At 40.8% G+C, this 21564-nt stretch overlaps 1 protein-coding gene across 2 annotated transcripts in view; it reads left to right on the top strand.

Moving 5' to 3' along the window:
- Positions 1 to 21564, top strand: part of BRCC3 (BRCA1/BRCA2-containing complex subunit 3) — a 79331-nt gene that overhangs the window by 2262 nt on the left and 55505 nt on the right. For both annotated transcript variants that reach the window (XM_070366184.1, XM_014479367.2), the window contains exons 4-7: positions 5841 to 5960; positions 7274 to 7361; positions 16389 to 16477; positions 18018 to 18073. In XM_070366184.1, the coding sequence (XP_070222285.1) occupies positions 5841 to 5960; positions 7274 to 7361; positions 16389 to 16477; positions 18018 to 18073 (353 nt within the window). The remainder of the gene's footprint in view (positions 1 to 5840; positions 5961 to 7273; positions 7362 to 16388; positions 16478 to 18017; positions 18074 to 21564) is intronic.

Here is a 21564-nt window from a genome sequence, read left to right as displayed (position 1 = left end):
GTTCAGTTCAGTTCAGTTGCTCAGTCGTGTCCGACTCTTTGCAACCCCATGAACTGCAGCACACCAGGCCTCCCTGTCCGTCACCAACTCCCAGAGTTTACCCAAACTCATGTCCATTGAGTTGGTGATGCCATCCAACCACCTCATCCTCTGTCGTCCCCTTCTCCTCCTGCCCTCAATCTTTCCCAGCATCAAGGTCTTTTCCAATGAGTCAGCTCTTCACATCAGGTGTCCAAGGTATTGGAGTTTCAGCTTTAGCATCAGTCCTTCCAATGAACACCCAGGACTGATCTCCTTTAGCTTTAGGACCAGTTAATTTTCCCCCCAGTGTGTTGCAGACCACCGCTTCTGTAAAATACAATAAAAGTGAATTCTGTCCTCCCATGAAGCAGATGATGAAGGTGATAAAAGCTATCAGGCAACAACTCCATCTAATTACCCGCACATACAGTCCTCTCCATGTTAAACCACTTTGCCTTGCTTCTTCCCATAATTAGGAAAGAAATTTACTCCTGTCTAAAGCTATAGCTTCTTCACAGACCTTGCTTCTCAAATATCCTTTCTCTCTTTTGAGTTTTCAGCCTATTCCTGTGATCTGGCTTTTTTCCCTTAGAATACAGCTGTGCTTCAATTAATGTCTTTTTCAGAAAGGAAGGAAAAATAACATCTCAATTTTGTCTGTCCCGGTAGTTAACTTATTTTGTGTCCTTCCTTTAATAGCTGTGTCTACCTATTCCTTCCTTCTCTCCCTCTCATCATTTATGGACTTTTCCTCCTCTGCCTCAAATATGGTATTCTCCGAGTTTCTGCCTTTATCTTCTCTTCCCAGGATGTCTTCTTGGCCAACATGAACTTCCCTGTGGCTTTACCTTCAGCAGACATTGAGGTTAGACAGATCTGTCTGCAAACACTTTCTTTGATACTTATGGTGTGACTTTGGGCATGTGACTTCACATCTGTGAGCTTTGCTTTCCTTATCTCTAAAACAGGGATAATAATAGCTGCCAGCTTCCTAGAATTGGGAGAGTTGGATCTATGTAATGTGTGTAAAACATCATCTGCAGAATGGGTATTCCAGTAGTACCAACCTTCCTGGGTTATGGGGAGAGTTCAATTAAGTTAATACATGAAAAGCACTTTTCCAAATGCCTGACACGTGGCATGTAGCCAGTAAATGTTGGCCATTCTGACTGGTTGCTAATGCTTGGTAGATGCTAGTTAGTATAAATTACCCCATGCTCCAGAACTTCATACTTCACTGCCTTCTGGACATCCATGTTTAGTGTTCAAAACTTTCCTCTTCCCCAAACCCTCTCCTCCAACATTCCTCCTGCCATAGTAGTTCCCATACCTAGCCACATCTTGGAATCGTGAAATAGTCTCTACAGAATCCCAATTCTGACTCGGTTTTTGGTGAGACTTGTGTGGCAGCAGTCTGCAAAGGTCCCCAGGTGATTCTCACGTGCAGCCACGTTTGGGAACCACAGCGTCTCCACAGTCTCCTTGCCAGGAGTCTGTCCTGCCTGTAGGCTTTTCTTGTGACTGCTTAGGATGTGATCTTTTGAGAACAGCACTCTGCTACAAGTCTGCTGAAAAGGCAGTGGGTTTTCTATTTTTTTTTAGGATGAAGTCTTCTTAGTGAAGCAGTCAGGATCTTTCCTGACTTCATATCTGTTTCTCTCCTTACATGTCTCTAGGTGGGTTCAAGTTCTAACCATGGCAAATGATGTCAGTTTCCAGATGATGCTGTGCTGTTTCACTTCTTCTGTCTGCTGGGTATTATGTCTGGGCTTCTTGCTTATCCTTCTCTGTTTGGCTGACTCCCTTTCCCTTGTGGTTCAGTGCAGATGCCTTAAAGGAACCTGCCCTGACTTGTAGCATATCGATTAGGGTACATCAGGGATGTTGTCTTTGAGTTGTCGCCCTGCCTGTCTCTCTTCCTGGATGTGACTACTGTATCCTGTTTATCTTTGTATACTTTAGCCCTCATGTAGTGCCTCACATATCGTACAGACTTGATAAACACATTTTGTTTGAATTAGCATACCTCCCGTGCAGTAAGAAATTAGGGTTACCTGCCCAGGATCCCTGGAGTGCCATGCCAGGGGGTGCAGACTTGTTGGAAAGGGCCAGATGGTAAATATGTTTAGCGTTGGGGGCCATACAGTTTCTGCTGTAGTTCCTCTGCCAGCATGGTGCAGAAGCAGATACTGGAAGATAAATGAATGAACATGGCCATGTTTGGCCCGAGGGAGACCAGGCCAGCCATAGTTTGCTGACCTTTGATCTGTACCAAGGCAGAAGCACAAAAGGAACTGGAAAAGGGTAGGGGCTGATCTAGTCCAGCTGGAATATCTTCTTTCCTGTGTGACTATGACCATAACAGTCTGTTCCTCAATCCCTTCAGCTCCTTGTGACTTTCGCAGACATCTGTCAGTCCTCTGTGACTTCTGTGCTTATTTTGTTTTCTTTTTGAGACCTGGGCTGGTCTCACCACCCTATACTAAACTTCTTTTTTTCATTCCTGTTAGGCACTAAACCTTTCTCTGAGTAGAGAAAGAGAGAAAATTCACCCTGGGCAGCAACTCCTGTTAAAATAGTTTAATGATGTAATTTGATTTTTTCAGAGTCCATGTCCTCATCTTGAATTCTCTGTCAGTTTGTACCATGCACATTCGATATGAAACTTCATGAGTTGAGCAACCTTATCTGTCTAGTTAATGTTGGCATGGAATATCTTTTTCCATCCATTTGTTTTTAGCCTTTTTGTGTACTAATATTTGAAAGTGTCTCTTATTGGCAGCCTGTAGTTTTTAAAAAAAATCTAGTCTGATAATCATTTGAATTGGACTGTTTAGTCCAAATACATTTACTGTAATTATATATATATAACATGCACACCAGACAGATCTATAGATATATATGTTATAACTGTCATATTTTTCCTTTCTATTTGACCTTCTTTTTTTTTCTTTTTCTCTCCTTCCTTGCCTTCTTTTGGATTCATCAGTATATTATTTCCCTGTGATCCTCCATTAATTAGATATAACATTTTTTACTCTTTTTGTAGTTATTATCCTACATATTGCAGTAGGCATTCTTGATTTGTTAGTCTAATACAAATTACTGTTCTTAATATTTCCCTGATAACAGTAGAACTTTGAACATTGAAATTTCGTTTACATCCTCCCACCTTTTGGATTACTATTTGCGTGGATTTTATTGATATGCTATTTAAGCCCCACATGACATTGTCATGCTGTTCTGTACAGTTAGCTGTATTTGTATTTACTCATATTTTACCCTTTACAGTGTTCTTCACTTTGTCATACCTGAGATTTTCCTTTCTCTTTTTAGCGTTTCTGGGCTGATAATGATCTCTCGGTTTTTTTGCACATGAAAATGTCACCCATTCTCTTTATGCTTGGTTGTTTCTGTTCCAAAGTCAGCTCTTGCCTTGTTGCTCCTTGGAAGGTTGAATTTATTTCTGTCTCTACTTTTCTTTTCTTTTCTTTTTTGTGTTAAAGGTAACAATGATTTATTTGGCTGCACTGGGTCTTAGTTGTGGCATGTGGGATCTATAGTTGTGGCCCACTGGATGTTTTTCATTGTGGCATGTGGAATCTTTAGTTGCAGCATGTGAACTCTTAAGTTGCAGCATGTGATATCTAGTTCCGCAACCTGGGATTGAACCCAGGCCCCCTGCATTGGGAGTGCAGAGTCCTAGCCCCTGGACCACCAGGGAAACTCCCTGATTTTCTTTATTGTATCCTCTGTGCCTGCCAGATACTGTACGGTGGCTGGGGTTAGAAAATAACTAAAACATGTTGCTTGCCCTTAAGGAGCTTATGTTCTAGTAGTTGTTGTTCATTTGCTAAGTTGTGTCCAACTCTTTGTGATCCTATGGACTGCAGAACGCCAGGCTCCTCTGTCCTCCACTACCTTCCAGCGTTTGCTCAAATTCATGTCTCTTGAAGCTCCAATACTTTGGCCACCTGATGCAAAAAGCTGACTCATTGGAAAAGACCCTGATGCTGGGAAAGACGGAAGGCGGGAGAAGGCGACGACAGAGGATGTGATGTTCTGGTAGTTCAGCTCAGTCATGTCCAACTCTTTGTGACCCCATGGACCGCAGCATGCTGGGCTTCCTTGTCCATCTCCCAGAGTTTACTCAAATTCATGTCCACTGAGTCGGTGATGCCATGCAACCATCTCATCCTCTGTCATCCCCTTCTCCTCCTGCCTTCCATCTTTCCCAGCATCAGGGTCTTTTCCAATGAGTCAGCTCTTTGCATCAGGTGGCCATTGTATTGGAGTTTCAGCTTCAGCATCAGTTCCTCCAATGAATATTCAGGACTGATTTCCTTTAGGATAGACTGGTTGGAGCTCCTTGTAGTCCAAGGGACTCTCAAGAGTCTTCTCAAACACCACAGTTCAAACGCATCCATTCTTCTTTGCTCAGCCTTCTTTATGGTCCAACTCTAGTAGAGGAGGAGATTGTCAACAAATAGAACACATGTAAGCTCTAGCAGATATGTGTGTGCAATAAGCGAAGTTGTGTGGGAGGGGAGAAGGACTCATTCTTTATAGGATGAGCAGGAAATTTAAAGTCTATGAAAGAGTCCATGAGGTGAAAAAAAAGGCATGAAAAGGAACCACAGGTGAAGCACAGTAGCCGCACATGCCTCAAGGCTGCTTTGCTGCATAGTATAGGGTCTATTACTTACTTCAAATGTCTCAGATTTCTCCCTCGTCCTTGCGGTGTCTGGCAATTCCATACTCACCTGTTCTCCTGAAACTCTTCAAACATTTCATTGTTCTGCTTTTGATCCCTCTGTCTCCCTGCCTCATTCCTCTTACTGTACCCCATCCTAAACCATGGGTGCACCCCAGGATTCACCCTGGACCTCTGTTCCCTGTCCTCAAATAATTCCTTGCCTTGATTTCCAGACTCTCACCTGAGTTCAGCTCATCTGAAAACGCTCTCATCTTCCCTCTCCTAGAGCCTTTCTAAGCTTAGATGTGCCTCCTCTGTTCTGAGTTTCAACCTGGACAGTTTCCTGGCCTGCATCACTTAGGCTGCATAGGCTCCAAAATCTTGCAGATTCTTCTTAATGATTATCTAGTCTGTTTCTTCCATCTTGGACATACACACAGGCTGGTACTTCATGGTCAAGCGATCTGCAATAGTCTCCTTCCTTGGATGTCATCCTGCAGACCACGGCTTGCTACCCGAGACCTTGTATATTTCCACTCTAACATTTCTCAGCCTGTCTGCCATTCCACCTCTAGTTCTCGATTTCAATCAGTTGGCCAGTTTGTCTCCCAAACATCTTACTGACGTTGATTTGGCATCTATGGAAATTCTGTCTATCTGTGCACATACACACAACAATTAGGAGATAAGATACACTCGGCTGCCTTTTCTGGAAAGCTTTCTTTTTTTTTTTTTCAATATAAGTGACTCATTTTCTCTGCACTTCTGTAGCATTTATTTACTGCATTATTTTAATGTAGTTTCACATATGATTCTTGCTGTGCAACCACATGTTAGGTGGTCGGCACTCAGCCTTGTATTTTTGCACATAGTTGGAAATCAAATGATTATTACTTGATTGTTGCCAAAGTCCTCCCTTGGTATAAATCTCACATTTTGTTTGGAAATGTATATATTGAGTTTGGATGTATTTGAAACATTCCATCATGCATGAGAAAAATCCCAGTTTTCTAAGATGGCTACTTTTTGACCTGATAGTGTAATACGATGTGTCCACTAATTGCAGGAGGAGATAATTATTGGAGAGAGACAGAAGTAAACATTTCTGTGGATTTTCCTGTAGGTTGACACCGTCAGAATTGTTCACATTCATTCTGTCATCATCCTGCGACGTTCTGATAAGAGGAAGGATCGTGTGGAAATTTCTCCAGAGCAGCTGTCTGCGGCTTCAACAGAGGCAGAGATATCCTTACTGGTCGATAAGAAGCGTTTATGTGCTCTTAGGCTTCCAGGTTCCTCTGTTTGCTCCTTTTCTGCCTGGTGACTGTTTCCCAGTTCTCATATTTACCCCTTAGATCCAGTTGCTTGGTTAAGTGATCAGATGGGGCATTTGCTTCCCACAATTCTGGATTCCACAGGTCAACCATAACAAATCAAATTTGCATCAGTGGTTTTAATAATTTATCATTCCTTTGGAATAAGTTAATCTTCTAGTCAATTGAAAAGTAACTTTGAAAACTAGAAAACATGCATGGTAGAAACTTTTAAAAGGTACAATAGTGTATAAAAAATAAGTATTTCTCTCCAGTTTCCATGCCCCAGTTCCCCAACCATTCCTCCCTGGGCATAACCAGGACTATCACATCTTCATGTGTCTTTATGGTTGAATTCTTTGCATACAGAAACATATAAGAATGTTTTCTTTTTTACAAAGTTTTGAATACATATGGTAGCTGTAACGATACATAACAGTATACCTAGAGAATTGTCCACCAATATAGAGAGATACCTCACTCTTAAGCCTGCATAACATAGCCCTGGATGGTTGAGCTGACCTCATGCAGATGTTGAGGTTATTTTCAGTCTTTTACTGATGGTGCTGCAGTAGAAGCATGGAGCCCTAACCACCAGACCACCAGGGAATTCCTTAAAAAGTCGTCTTAGACTTAGTTGTGTAGAAAGGCCTGTTGGGTTTCAATGTAAGACATTTGCAGGAAAATGAACCAGCAACAGAAGGGGACAGCTTTTTCTTTTCAGCTGAGTTCTTATCTCAAGTTAGAGCCTCAGATAGTTACAGCACATGGGCTTAGTTGCTCAATGGCATGTGTGATCTTCCCGGATCAGGGATCGATTCTGTGTCTCCTGCACTGGCAGCCAGATTCTTCACCACTGAGCCACCAGGGAAGCCCCCACATGACTTTTTCAAAATTTTGCACTTCTTAAGAGAATGAGGATAGATTGGACCAGAGAGAGAATAGAGGATTACTTAAGTTAATCATGTGACATCCAAATACTAGCTAAACTGGATTAAGAGGTTATAACTGTATCCAAGAATGGAAACCAAATGAATTCTGCTTTTTTTTTTTTTTTTTTAAAAAGAAACACCTTTGTCTTTAGATGGAAAGTGTGGGAAATTTTGGTATTGACCTTTGACCTTTTTAGACTTGTTGACATTAAATTGTAACGGGTTTATTTGAAACTTTAAGATGCTCTCTGAGCCCTTATTAGCATCATGGATTCTGTTTCCACAAGTTGAAAATACCTTGACAGACACACAGGTTGGCTGAACTGACAGGTCGTCCCATGAGAGTTGTGGGTTGGTATCACTCCCATCCCCATATAACTGTTTGGCCTTCACATGTTGGTAAGTATTTTGGGGTTGCAGTGTTTATTGTTTTTAGAAATGAATATCATTTTTCCTTCTCCGCTACATGGCGTATGGTTTCTCCAGGGGATCTTCCCGACCCAGGGATCAAACCCTGGTCTCCAGCATTGCAGGCAGACTCTTTATCATCTGAGCTACCAGGGAAGTCCTCTCTTTAAGCAGATGTCCTTATTTTCATTTTGCGGTTTTAAAAGCACTGACTTATGTCATATCAATTTGTTGTTCACAGAGATAAAATTTCAGTGCTCCATTTTGACACTGTTCAGGAAATCAGGACTAAAACCTGACAACTGGCTGATATCCAAATAGAATCTTATCACTAATAATAAATAAACCGTAACCGAAAATTGCTGATTGTGCCTGTCTAGTACACTCCCATTCGGAAGAATCAAAGATGTGAAGGGGGACATTTACAAACTTGATGTTTACATTTTCTCTTTGACATATATATATCATCCTAGCTCTTGGTGCTCTGAACCTACCTTCTCACCCCTCTAATTAGTATAATTTAACAAAATCATTTTCTCTCCTTTGATTTTTATCCCTTTTCTCTAATCATGTCATCTTTTGTCTGTACCTGACTCTTTGGAAAGACGTAGAATAACTTAACTTGTAGAAATGAATGTTTTCTCCTCTACCCCATGAGTTAGAGGTCTCCCCCTTCACGTCAGTGAGGAGTAAGCAGATCTGAGGTTTGAACCAGATCTGTCTCCTAGGTCTGTGGTCTTTCCACTGTGAGGTTCTTGTCCTAGCCATAGTCATCAGTGGATTAGAACACTTCTATGTTCATCTACCCTGTGACATGAATTACCCCAAATTAGGAGTCGTGGTTCTTCATGTGGTGAAGGCTACCTCTCAGTCACCTGGAAGAGCTTTTCTAAAATGAACCTGCTCTAAATTTATCTTTCCTCACCCTGTTTGTTATTGCCACAATCCCAGGGAATGGATCGAAACACTTTGTTTGATGGAAGAGAAAAAGTTGGAAGCTGGAACCTGTGGCAACAAGAATAGTGGTATTTTTAACTTTGATTTTGACATAATTTGAGACTTGAAGTTGATAAAATAGTACACAGAATTCCTGAATACTCTTCCCCAAGATTTGCCAAATGTTAACATTTTGAAACATTAGCTGTATCATTGTCTACATACATGTATGTATATGCATGTGTGTGTGAGAGTAAGTTGCAGACCCTAATCCCCCTTTACCCCTAAGTACTCTTTTGGTATGACTCTCTTAAATACAAAGAATTCTCTTATATAGTCACAGTGTGCATTTATCAAAATTGATAAATTAATATTGATATCCTACAATTACTGAAATTACTGACATCGTTCAAATTTTTTCATTGGCTCATCGAACCGAGCACCTGGAATTCGCTGCATGCTGGCAACTGTTATAGTATTTGCAACTATTTACGTTGTATTAGGCATTATATTAGAAGGAAATGGCAACCCACTCCAGTATTCTTGCCTAGAGAATCCCAGGGAGAAAGAAGCCTGGTGAGCTGCCATCTGTGCAGTTGTACAGAGTCGGACACGACTGAAGCGACTTAGCAACAGCAGCAGCAGCAGCAGGTATTATATTAATAATAGATGATTTAAAGTATATGGGAGAATGTGCCTAGGATATATGCAAATATTGCACCATTTTATTGAAGAGACTTGAGCCTCTGCAGATTTTGGTATCTGCCCTGGGAGTTGAGTGTCCTGAAACAAATCCCCTGCAAATACTGAGGGAAGACTCTATATGGCATTTTTGTCCCATGCTTATTACAATACCAAAAAAAGATGCCACAGTATTCCTCAGTAAAACTCTTTTAAGGACAAAGAGAGAGTACAACTGAATGTCTAAAGTTATAGGGCAGACACTATTTGAATGATTAACAAGAAAAATCCATTAGGTCTCTCAACTGCCATCTCAAGAGAGTTTGTATGGTCGAACTGTGAGTAGAACTAAAGAAAAAATCATTTCCCAGCTAAACTGCTGTATACAGCTTATCTCCAAACAGCCATTTCAGAATCGAGTCAAACAGTGGCCCTATATTAGCGGGCCTTGGAAAAAAAATGAGTGATGAATTTTTAAAAAGGTTGATTTAAAGTATGTACAGTACATACATTTCAGAGGGAAAGAATCCCTAGCTATGTTAATGAATGCAAAGAGTAAATGACATTTTTTTTTCCATTCAAGAAAAGGAAGGGAGAGAGAAGGCTGTGAGAATGGGGTGTGTCTGTGTGTAATAAGAATTATAATGCTGTCACCGCTACTCCTCACCCCACTGTAGTCTGGCTTCTAGCCTATTACTGTTGAGGTGGATAGTGCCAAAGTCACCAGAGACATCCAAGTTGAAAATCTTGGAAACATTCTAAGTCTCCATATTATGTAGCATGTGACTCTACAACCACTCTCTACTTCTTGAAACACTTTTCAGATAATCATGAGGGCTGCGTGGCTCTTAAGGGAATAAACTAAGCTCACTGGGAGCTGAAAGGCCTCCTCCCAGACAAGACAGCTACTAAGTAACAGAGTCAGTATCTGAACAGAGGTTTCTGTGAATTGGGGGCCTCAGATTCCCCAGGGTCTGCTTTGTGTGAAGTGGGAATGCTATTTATGAAAACAGGAAATGGAAAAGGAAGCTTAAGTTTGGTGGTTAGGAAAGAGACAGTTGAGTTACATCATACCAGTGCAACTAACTTACCCAAATTTTACCTAAAGGGCATGGTTTCCAAAGGGCTTCCCTGGTGGCTCAGATGATAAAGAATCTGCCTGCTATGCAAAAGACCTGGGTTCAATCCCTGGGTTGGGAAGATTCCCCTGGAGAAGGGAAAGGCTACCCACTCCAGTATTCTGGCCTGGAGAATTCCATGAACTGTATAGTGCATGGGATCGCAAAGAGTCAGACACGACTGAGTGACTTTCACTTACTCATGGTTTCTAAAAGAAAAAGAGAAGCAGCTGAAATAGCACAGCCTATATCGTAAATCGCATGAGACTTGGCACTGTTTTTAAGTCACTCTTACATTCGGTTTCCTGTCTCTGGAAGTGCATAGTAAGAGGAGAAATGTGACTGTAGGTATGTTCTTAATTTTGATACCTGCTCAGTCGTTTTGTAAGAAATGAAGCACTGTTAGAGTGATGTCATTGTTAGTTAATTTATCACCAGAGTTCCTGGATCCCATCAACCTCCCATGACAAACATAGGCTGTGGTTTTAATTAAGCAGTTTTCTATAACCAGTCAATTAAAACATTTACATTTTCCTAAACAAACATTCTCTTCTAGAAATTACAAGTCAATACTCCTCAGAATCATCAACAAACAATTTTTTTTTTTGGATATCACATTTCCATGCTCTTCTTAGCAAACCGACTAAGATGGAAACTCTGTTAGGACAAGAGCCAGAATAAGTGAAGGCGGAACCAAAATTTGGGATGGCTAACTCAGGGTTCGTATTCTAAAGACAAATTGTGCATATCATCTCTCATCTTCTGTCATTTACTCTCAACTTGCCTGAAACAGAGACCACAGGCCCCAGAATAAAGGTTTTTAAGAGAATGAGAGATTATGTATGCAATTGTTTCACACCAGGAAATGGGAAGTGGCATTCTATTGTGCCTTGAGACCATCTGATGCTAAAAGAAAAACTGGACAACACAGTTGCAGGAAGTTCTCTTAGACTGCCATCCTTTAGACTAAAGTGTATCTTTTGGGTTCAGCCTTTCGGTTGTAATTGACAAGGAATTAAGGTATCTGATGAAAAGACGTACATCAAGGTAAAGGGTGAAGAGTTTTTATGTTTCAAGGTGCATGATTAGACCTCATGGAGAAGGTAACGGGATCTAAAACCTGCAGGAAGTAAGAATGGGCCTTGCAAATATCTTGGGGAAGAGCATTCCAGGCAGAGAGGAATAGTCACTGCAAAGGCCCCGAGGATGAGCATGGCTGGAGTATGTGATGAAAAGCAGGAACGCCAATGTGGTTGGAGCTGAGTGATAGAGGGGGACACTGGTGGGAAGTGAGGGCAGAGAGGTAATAGGGGGGACCCTGTGAAAGGGTGCTGCCATGAGCCGTGACTGACGCCAGGATGCGTGGCCCCCAGACCAGAGGAAATCGATCCAGGGCCAGTGATGAGGCTTGATCACTCAGAGCTTTTTGTGTATAATACAGTGTTATTAAAGTCTAAAAGAGATGGAGAAAGCTTCTGATGCAGACATCAGAAGGGGGCAGAAAGAGTGCCTCCTCGCTACTTTTTAGCAAGGAATTATGTATCTATTTTCCAGTAGTCATTTATGGATGTGAGAGTTGGACTATAAAGAAAACTGAGCGCTGAAGAATTGATGCTTTTGAACTGTGTTGTTGGAGAAGACTCTTGAGAGTCTCTTGGACTGCAAGGAGATCCAACCAGTCCATCCTAAAGGAGATCAGTCCTGAATGTTCGTTGGAAGGACTGATGCTGAAGCTGAAATGCCAATACTTTGGCCACCTGATGCGAAGAACTGACTCATTGGAAAAGACCCTGATACTGGGAAAGATTGAGGGCAGGAGGAGAAGGCGACGACAGAGGATGAGATAGTTGGATGGCATCACCAACTCAATGGACACGAGTTTGGGTAAACTCCGGGAGTTGGTGATGGACAGGGAGGTCTGGTGTGCTGTGGTTCATGGGTCGCAAAGAGTCCAACACAACTGAGCGACTGAATGGAACTGAACTATATACCTATGAGCAAGTTGCTAATCAGAGAAAGGAAACCAAAACAGAGCGGCACCAGGCACCTCACCCACAACATGCATCTTGAGATCGCACTGGCAAAGGGTGATTCATCCCCGGGCCATAAAACAATTGCCAAAAATCTTGAAGACAGGCAAATGTCCAAGCAAATACATAGTTCCTTATGATAGCTTCAGAAAGACACTTCCATGAGAAAAATGCATTGCTGAGCTCAAGGTTTGAGATGGAGTTAAGTTCACGCAGAACCAGGTGTTGCCATGACAACGCAGGATGAGAAGTTTGTTTCCTCCTGCCATTTGAGGACCTCTGGCCTCCGTACTGAGGCCATGAACACTCTCCCTTGGAAGGATGGAGTTGCTGCTAATTGAGAAGGGGATGCATTTGGAATAGCAGATCCTATGGAGGAAATCCAGTCTGTGCTTTCAGACATGTTGAGTTGCAAATAATGTGGTAGGCAAGTGATGCTCACCTAGTCTGGCTTTTGGCTCATAGATCATCTATGTCAGGAGTTCCCTTTTTACTTAGGAAGATGGTAGGTAGAAGTCCTGATCCAGATAAAAAGGTATAAATGAAAGTATCTTTAAGAACATCTGAGCCTCAGTGGTGGCTCAGAGGTTAAAGCGTCTGCGTGCAATGCGGGAGACCTGGGTTTGATCCCTGGGTCGGGAAGATCCCCTGGAGAAGAAAATGGCAACCCACTCCAGTATTCTTGCCTGGAGAATCCCATGGACAGAGGAACCTGGCAGGCTACAGTCCATGGGATCGCACAGAGTTGGACATGATTGAGCAACTTCACTTTCACTTTCTTTAAGGACATCTAAAACAAGGTAAATGGGCATAAGGCACCAGATGAAACCATGCTCTGCACCATTTTATTGGATCTTTTGTATCTATAAATAGTGGTCTGAAGGCTTCAGACCTTTTATCTTGGCCTCTGTTCAGTGTTTGGTAATTTTTAATCCTTTCAAACGTTATTTGGTGTTTATGATTTCCTTTTCAAAAATTACATAACCATTTAGTGAGATTTTGTTTCTGTTCCCTGGAATGTAGTGTTTAATTCTACTGTAGTCACTTTTTAGAAAAAAAACTTTTTTATTTTGTATTGAAGTTTAGGCAATTAACATACAATGGTGTGATAGTTTCAGGTGGACTGCAAAGGGACTCAGCCATACATATACATGTATCCATTCTCCCTCAAAGTCCCCTCCCATCCAGGCTGCCACATGACATGGAGCAGATCCATGTGCTATACAGTAGGTCCTTGTTGGTTATCCATTTTAAATACAGCAGTGTGGACATGGTCATCCCAAAGTCCTTAACTATCCCTTCCCCTGTCCTTTGCCCTGGCAGCCATAAGTTTGTTCTCTAAGTCTGTGAGTCTGTTTCTTTCTTTTTTTTTTTTTTTTAACTTTTTATTTTGTATTGGGGTATAGCTGATTATACCATCAGTTTATTTCAGTCGCTCAGTTGTGTCAGACTGTTTGCGACCCCATGGACTGCAGCACGCCGGGCCTCCCTGTCCTTCACCAACTACTGGAGGTTACTCGAACTTGTGTCCATTGAGTCAGTGATGCCATCCAACCATCTCATCCTCTGTCGTCCCCTTCTCTTCCCGCCTTCAATCTTTCCCAGCATCAGTGTCTTTTCAAATGAGTCAGCTCTTTGCATCAGGTGGCCAAAGTATTGGAATTTCAGCTTCAGCATCAGTCCTTCCAGTGAATATTCAGGACTGATTTCCTTGAGGATGGACTGGTTGAATCTCCTTGCAGTCCAAGGGACTCTCAAGAGTCTTCTCCAACACCACAGTTCAGAAGCATCAATTCTTTGCTGCTCAGCTTTCTTTATGGTCCAACTCTCACATCTATACATGACTGCTGGAAAAACCATAGCCTTGACTAGACGGACCTTTGTTGGCAAAGTAATGTCTCTGCTTTTTAATATGCTCTCTAGGTTGGTCATAGCTTTCCTTCCAAGGAGTAAGTGTATTTTAACTTCATGGGTGCAGTCACCATCTGCAGTGATTTTGGAGCCCCAAAAAATAGTCTGTCACTGTTTCCACTGTTTCTCCATCTATTTGCCGTGAAGTGATGGGACCAGATGCCATGATCTTCGTTTTCTGAATGTTGAGCTTTAAGCCAACTTTTCCACTCTCCTCTTTCACTTTCATCAAGAGGCTCTTTGGTTCTTCACTTTCTGCCATAAGGGCAGTGTCATTTGCACATCTGAGGTTATTGGTATTTCTCCCGGCAGTCTTGATTCCAGGTTGTGCTTTCTCTATCCCAGCATTTCTTATGATGTACTCTGCATATAAGTTAAATAAGCAGGGTGACAATATACAGCCTTGGCGTACTCATTTCCTGATTTGGAACCATATACCAATTTGGAACCATTATACCATAGGCTGATAATATAGCTGATCATACCATATGGGAAGACTATAGCCTTGACGATATGGACCTTTGTCAGCAGAATAATGTCTCTGCTTTTCAACACACTGTCTAGGTTTGTCATAGCCTTCCTGCCAAGAAACAGGTGTCTTTGATTTCATGGCTGCAGTCACCATCCCCTTCTGTTTGCCATGCAGTAATGGGGCTGGAGAAGGCAATGGCACCCCACTCCAGTACTCTTTCCTGGAAAATCCCATGGATGGAGGAGCCTGGTAGTCTGCAGTCCATGGGGTCGCTAAGAGTCGGACATGACTGAAGCAATTTAGCAGTAGCAGCAGCAATGGGGCTGGATGCCATGATCTTAGTTTAATATTTAGTTTTAAGTCAACTCTTTCACTCTCCTTTCACCCTCATCAAGGGGCCCTTTAGTTCCTCTTTGGTTTCTACCATTAGAGTGGTATCATCCACATATCTGAGGTTGTTAATGTTTCTCCTGCCTGTCTTGATTCCAGCTTGTAACTCATCCAGCCTGGCATTTCTTATGATGTGCTCAGTATATAGGTTAAACAAACAGGGTGACAGCAGACAGCCCTGTCGTACTTCCTTCTCAATCTTGAACCAGTCAGTTGTCCCATACAGGGTTCTAAATGTTGCTTCTTGACCCTCATACGGGTTTCTCGGGAGACAGGTAAGATGGTCTAGTATTCCCATCTCTCTAAGAGCCTTCCACAGTTTATTATGATTCACACAGTCAAAGGCTTTGGTGTAGTTGATGAAACAGAGGTAGATGTTTTTTTGGAATTCCCTTGCTTTCTTTATGATCCAGCGAATGCTGGCAATTTGATCTCTGGTTCCTCTGCCTTTTCTAAATCCAGCTTGAACACCTGGAAATTCATGGTTCACATTGTTGAAGCCTAGCATGCAAGATTTTAAGCATGACCTTACTAGCGTGGGAGATGAGTGTAGTTGTCCGATGGTTAGCATATTCTTTAGTATTGCCCTTCTTGGGAATTGGTATGGTGACTGATGCTGAAGTTGAAACTCCAGTATTTTGGTCACCTGATGCGAACAGCTGACTCATTGGAAAAGTCCCTGAGGCTGGGAAAGATTAATGAGATGGCTGGATGGCATTGCCGACACAATGGACATGAACTTGGGCAAACTTCGGGAGGTGGTGAGGGACAGAGAGCTTGGCATGCTTCAGTCAGTGGAGTTGCAAAGAGTCAGACATGACTGGGTGACTGAACAACAGCAACAGTAGCTGATTCACAATGTTGTGACAACTTCAGGTAGACAGCAGAGGGACTCAGCTATCCATATACATGTATCCATTCTCCCCCAAAGTCTCCTCCCATCCAGGCTGCCACGGAACATTGAACAGAGTTCTCTGTGCTATAGAGTAGGTCTTTGTTGGTTATCTATTTAAAATATAGCAGTCACTTCTATACAATGGTTTCCTAGGTAATAGTTCGACACTGCCATTCTTTAATATCAGGTCTAATATATTCACTTCTTTAGAAGCTGTCCATGAAAAATTTATTCTCAGAAATCTTTTTTGTCTCCTTTCCTTTTTATTTTCTTTTGGAGTCCTCTTACAAGAAATTATCAAGTGTTTTGGGGCTAACAGTTTTCCGTCTTCTTTCTACACTCCATTTCATAGCAGGGCTAGTCATGGGCTAGGCAGCCTAGAATCATTAGTACATTTTATTATTTAATTGCTGACTCCCATAGTATTTCCCTAACAAATGAAAAAGTTTTTACTTTGACAAGAGTGTTGTCATTCCAGTATATCCTTGCTGTCCTTTTAGAATCTGAATCTTGAGTATCTTTATATTTTCATGTCTGGGAGATAGAGTTCACTGACAGTGGATTTTTATCTTTGTTTCTTTGCAGATGTCCGCACACAAGCCATGTACCAGATGATGGATCAAGGTTTTGTAGGACTTATCTTTTCCTGCTTCATAGAAGATAAAAATACAAAGGTATTGTGTGTGCATGTCTCTCTGTGGGTGTAGGCATGTAGGCACGTGCAGGTATAAACATACACACACAATAGAGAAAGATCTTTGGGAATTTGCATAGTATGTCCAGGGAAGGTTTCAATGAGCAGGGTCATTGAGTCAGGACCTGAAGAAAGTGAGGGAGCAAGTCTTGTGGATTTCTTGGGGGAAGAGCATTCCAGGCAGGGGAAAGAGCCAGTGAAAAGACCCTGCGGTGAGTGTGGAACATTTTGGGGGACATCGAGGAAGTCAGTGTGGCTGCAACACGACCCTCTGTCCCAGCTTGCCTCCATCAGTCCCAGTTTCACCCCATTGCCCCCAGTCTCCTATTCAGGCCACACCTTTCCTTCTTAGAAGTATCCTAGTTTGGATAACTCGTGTGCTCATCCTCCAGTGAGGTCTGGGGTGGGGGGTGCTGGTGGGAACATAGGGAAAGAGGGGGTGAAGAATCCATGACATCCATAAAACCAGTTAGGGAGAAACTGCAGTAACTGGGGAAGAGATAATGGACATTTGACTACAGCAGTAGGAGTGGAGTCAATGAGAAGTGGCCAGATTCTATATATTTTTTGGTGACTAATCATAGTAACAAGTGCCACCATTTATCACGTATTGTATGGCACTTAGTGATTATGTGTTTGACATAAATATGCTTAGACCCTGACAACAGCCTCTGAGGGTTATTATTATCCATATTTTCCGGATAAGTAAATTGAAGCTCAGAGTAGTTAAGCAGCTCAATCAATGGCTAGTCTTGCCATTCTCGGGGAAGATCCTCTGGAGAAAGACATGGCAACCCACTCCGGTATTCTTACCTGAAGAATCCCATGGACAGAGGAGTCTGGTGGGCTATAGTCCATAGGGTTGCAAAAAGTCAGACATGACTGAAGCAACTTAGCACACACACCATTCTCTATTTAGAGTGCCTCTGTTTGAGTTCTATGTTCTGATCAAGAGCTTTTACTATGTGTCACTGCAAATGAAAAGAAAATTTCACACTGCAAGTGTGAATTTTGCCAGCTCACCAAGTGTGTTCTGTTGTTTAGTACATTAGTTATAGTCTCAGGACCTATGTTCATAGTGAACAGTCTTCATAATATCGCTCTTGTGAAAACATTAAAGTTCAGTATCTTGAACTTCATAGTTCATTTGAAATGCTTCTGGCTTTGGCATTATAAATTTATTTACTGTCATTACAGATAGTTACAGAATCAGTTTGTCAGTTTCCAACAAAGGAGTCTGAATGGTCTCCTCAGTTTCTTGGGTCTCACATTTGTGACCATTTCTCTGCTGTCATATGAGCAGATGTTTCATTGTAGCCATTTCATGTTGACTGAGTATTTTATCCTTACAGAAACTGATTTATGCATATTTCATCTTTAGAAATCTCTTCTAACCTTCCAGTGCCAGAGGGGCATTTGAGTTTTAGGTTACAGTCTACTAGGTTGCTGTACTTTTTTCAATACTAATCCTCTGTGTGACTTTTATTTCTTTTTTTTTTTTTTTTTTTTTTTTTTTTAAGACTGGACGGGTACTCTATACTTGCTTTCAATCCATACAGGCCCAAAAGAGCTCAGAGTAAGTATGACAGAGATATATGTATGTATTGGTGGGTTAATCTCCAGTCCAGGGAATTGATTGTTTTGTTTCATTTTATTAATGTTTCTCTCATTAGTAAGACGTGAAGAATTCTGTAGTCTACTTATACTTACTAACGTCTCTGTGAGGAGTAAGCATCTTTTTAGTATCTTGGATACTGTGGATCTACAAAGCTAGGCTAACATAAGCAGTCTGGACATTGCAATTACATCATTACAGCCCTGTCCCAGATTTCCTTTCCAGTATTATTCTAAACTGAGTTGCACTGTTAACTTTTCTTTTCTCTGATGAATTGTGAAACAAAGACTGAGTATGCAGCCTTACAGATTTGTATAAGCTGTGTTTCCTGTGCCATAGACTTGATTTTAGACTTAAAGCATCTCATTGAAATGTTTACCTAGCTTACTTCCTTCATTGAAATTTAGTTCAAGCTGAATTAGCAAATACAGTATCTACTGTATGCCATACACCGTGGCCTGCACCAAGTAGGCAGAGATGAAAGCCACGTTCAATATCTTATTAGGAGACAGAAGCAAAGAATGCTTCAGATTTTTTTCTTACAGTATTGGTCAATTTCTTATAATATCATTGTTTGAAAGAGCAAAGACCTGGGGAAAAGAACAGATGTCTCTCAGTACAGTACTGATTAAATAAATTATGATATATCTAAATAATAGAATAATATTCGGCTATTAAAAATAGGAGGCTCAGGAGTGATACATAAACATCTCCAAGATACATTGTTAAATAGTAAAAGGCAAGGTACAAGAATAGTATGTATAGAGTGCTATACCATTCATGAATATCCGGACCAAAACACATCAGTCACCGCAGCAGAGAGGAAGTGGGAAGACTTCATTGTATTTTCACATGGGTTTGGAATGTTGAATCATACACAAGGGTTACAGTTTTCATCACAGTAATAGATGTATGTGTATAAAAATACAGAATGGTACACATTTTATGATCAATAGTCTTACTCCTCAGGAGGAATGACTTCTTTCTCCAAATCTTGTTTTTAGTTCTTCTGATATTCCCTTTGATATCTCTAAATAACATACTTTTGATATTCTTTCTTGATTTACTAATTTTAGATATTAACTCTTCTCACAAAGGAGGATTTAGCCCACTGATACCGCCTCATCTCCATTCTGCCCAGTGTAGTTATATTCCTCCTTTCTGTTCTTCTGTTGTTACTTTTCTAACCTTAAGTAGTTTGCTGCTTTACTTATCCTATCAACAGCAGATAACAGACAATATCTTTTGAGTCCCTACTGTTACTGACAGATTGAATCAGTATTCAGAAACATCTCAACAAAGACAATTCCAAGACCAGAGGACTTCACTGGTTAATCCTGCCACCCAGTTAAAGAAGGATTAACACTAGTCTTTTTCAAACTCTTTCCAGAGGCCAAAGATGCTATTGGATTCAGTGTGGTAGTATTTTGTTGAAGATTTTTGCATCTGTATTCATAATAACATTTTATAATTTTTTGTGATATCTTTGTCTAACTAGTTCTTATGTTGAACATCACTTGTATGCCAGGGTAAATCCCACTTGATCATGGTGTATAATCTTTTTAATATGCAAAAATCCTCAACAAAAGACTACCATACTGAATTCAATAGCACATAAGAAAATCAGTTGATTAATACTCCATGTTAATAGAATGAAGAGGGGGAAAAAAAACACATGATGCACAAAAAGCATTTGAAAAATTTAAAAGTCATAATAAAAACACTCAAGAAACTAGGGATCTAGGGAACATGTCTCAATATTTATGGGCTTTTATGAATCCCACAGCTAACATTTTACTCAATGTTCAAAGACTGAAAGGTTTCTCCCATAAGATCAGGAACAAGACAAGGCTGCCCACTTTTATCACTTTTACTCAACATTTTACTGGTAGTTCCAGCCAAAACAATTAGGCAAAAACAGAAAAGGCATCCAAATTGGAAAGTAAAAAGTAAAACTATTTGCTGGTGATGTGATCCTATATATAGAAAATGTTAAAGAAACACCCCAGAGCTACTAGAGTTGATAAACAAATTCAGCAAAGGTGCAGTGTTCAAAATCAGTTGTATTTCTATATACCAGCAATGAACCATCAAAAAAAGGACACTTTAAAAATCTATTTATGATGGCATCCAAAATAATAAAATACCTCGGAAAAAATTTAACCAAGAATGGAGACTTATAAAGTTAAAACTAGGATACATTGCTGAAAGGAAGAATACCTAAATATATTAAAAGACATCCCTTGTTCATGAATCAGAAGACATAATATTGTGAAGATGACAGTACTTACCAGAGTTTCAGTAAAATCCGTACAAAACTCCAATGGCCCTTTTTCCAGATATGAAAAAGATGATCCTCAAACTCATGGAATTCCAAAGTGTCCTGAAGAGTCAAAATATCAAAAAAGAAGAATCAAATTCGAGGAATCATACTTCCAGATTTCAGAACTTACTACAAAGGTTCACTAACTAAAGTTTGTGGATCTGGCAAAAGTAGAGACATAGAGACTAATGAAGTAAATAAAGCTGCTTATCTACGGCCAGTTGGTTTTCACCAAAGATGCTGATGTCATTCAATGAGGAAAGAAGAGTTTGTTCAATAAGTGGTGCTGGAACAACTGGTTATCCACATACACTAGGTATAAAAATGAAATCAAATCAATGACCTAAACAGAAGAGCTAAAACTATAAAATGCTTAGAAGAAAACATAGTGGTAAATTTTCATGAAAGAAAATTTGTAGAAAGAAAGCTGAGCACTAAAGAATGGATGCTTTTGAACAGTGGTGTTGGAGAAGATTCTTGAGAGTCCCTTGGACTGCAAGGAGATCCAAGCAGTCCATCCTAAGGGAGATCAGTCCTGGGTGTTCATTGGAAGGACTAATGTTGAAGCTGAAACTCCAATACTTTGGCCACCTGATGTGAAGAGCTGATTCATTGGAAAAGACACTGAAGAGCTGACTCATTTGAAAAGACACTGATGCTGGGAAAGATTGAAGGCAGGAGGAGAAGGGGACAACATAGGATGAGATGGTTGGAGGGCATCACTGACTCAATGAACATAAGTTTGGGTAAACTCCAGGAGTTGGTGATGAACAGGGAGGCCCGGCATGCTGAGGTTCATGGGGTCGCAAAGAGTTGGACATGACTGAGAGACTGAACTGAACTGAAATTTTCATGACATTGGATTTGTTAATGGAATCTTATATATGACACCAAAAGCATGGATAACAAAAGAAAACAGATAAATTGGATTTCATAACAATTTTTCTGCATCAAATGACATTATCAAGGAAGCCAAATGACAACCTATAGAATAGGAGAAAATATTGCAAATCTGATATCTGAATGAGTCTAGTATCCAGAATGTATAAAATGACATCTTAAAAATTGGCACAGGACTTGAATAGATATTTCTCCAAAGTAAATGTGCAAAAGGTCCACAGGCACATGG

This window comes from Bos mutus, chromosome X (assembly GCF_027580195.1).
Source record: "Bos mutus isolate GX-2022 chromosome X, NWIPB_WYAK_1.1, whole genome shotgun sequence".
NCBI lineage: Eukaryota > Metazoa > Chordata > Mammalia > Artiodactyla > Bovidae > Bos > Bos mutus.
The sequence above is the reverse complement of the archived record's forward strand: the minus strand, read 5'-3'. Positions and strand labels throughout refer to the sequence as shown.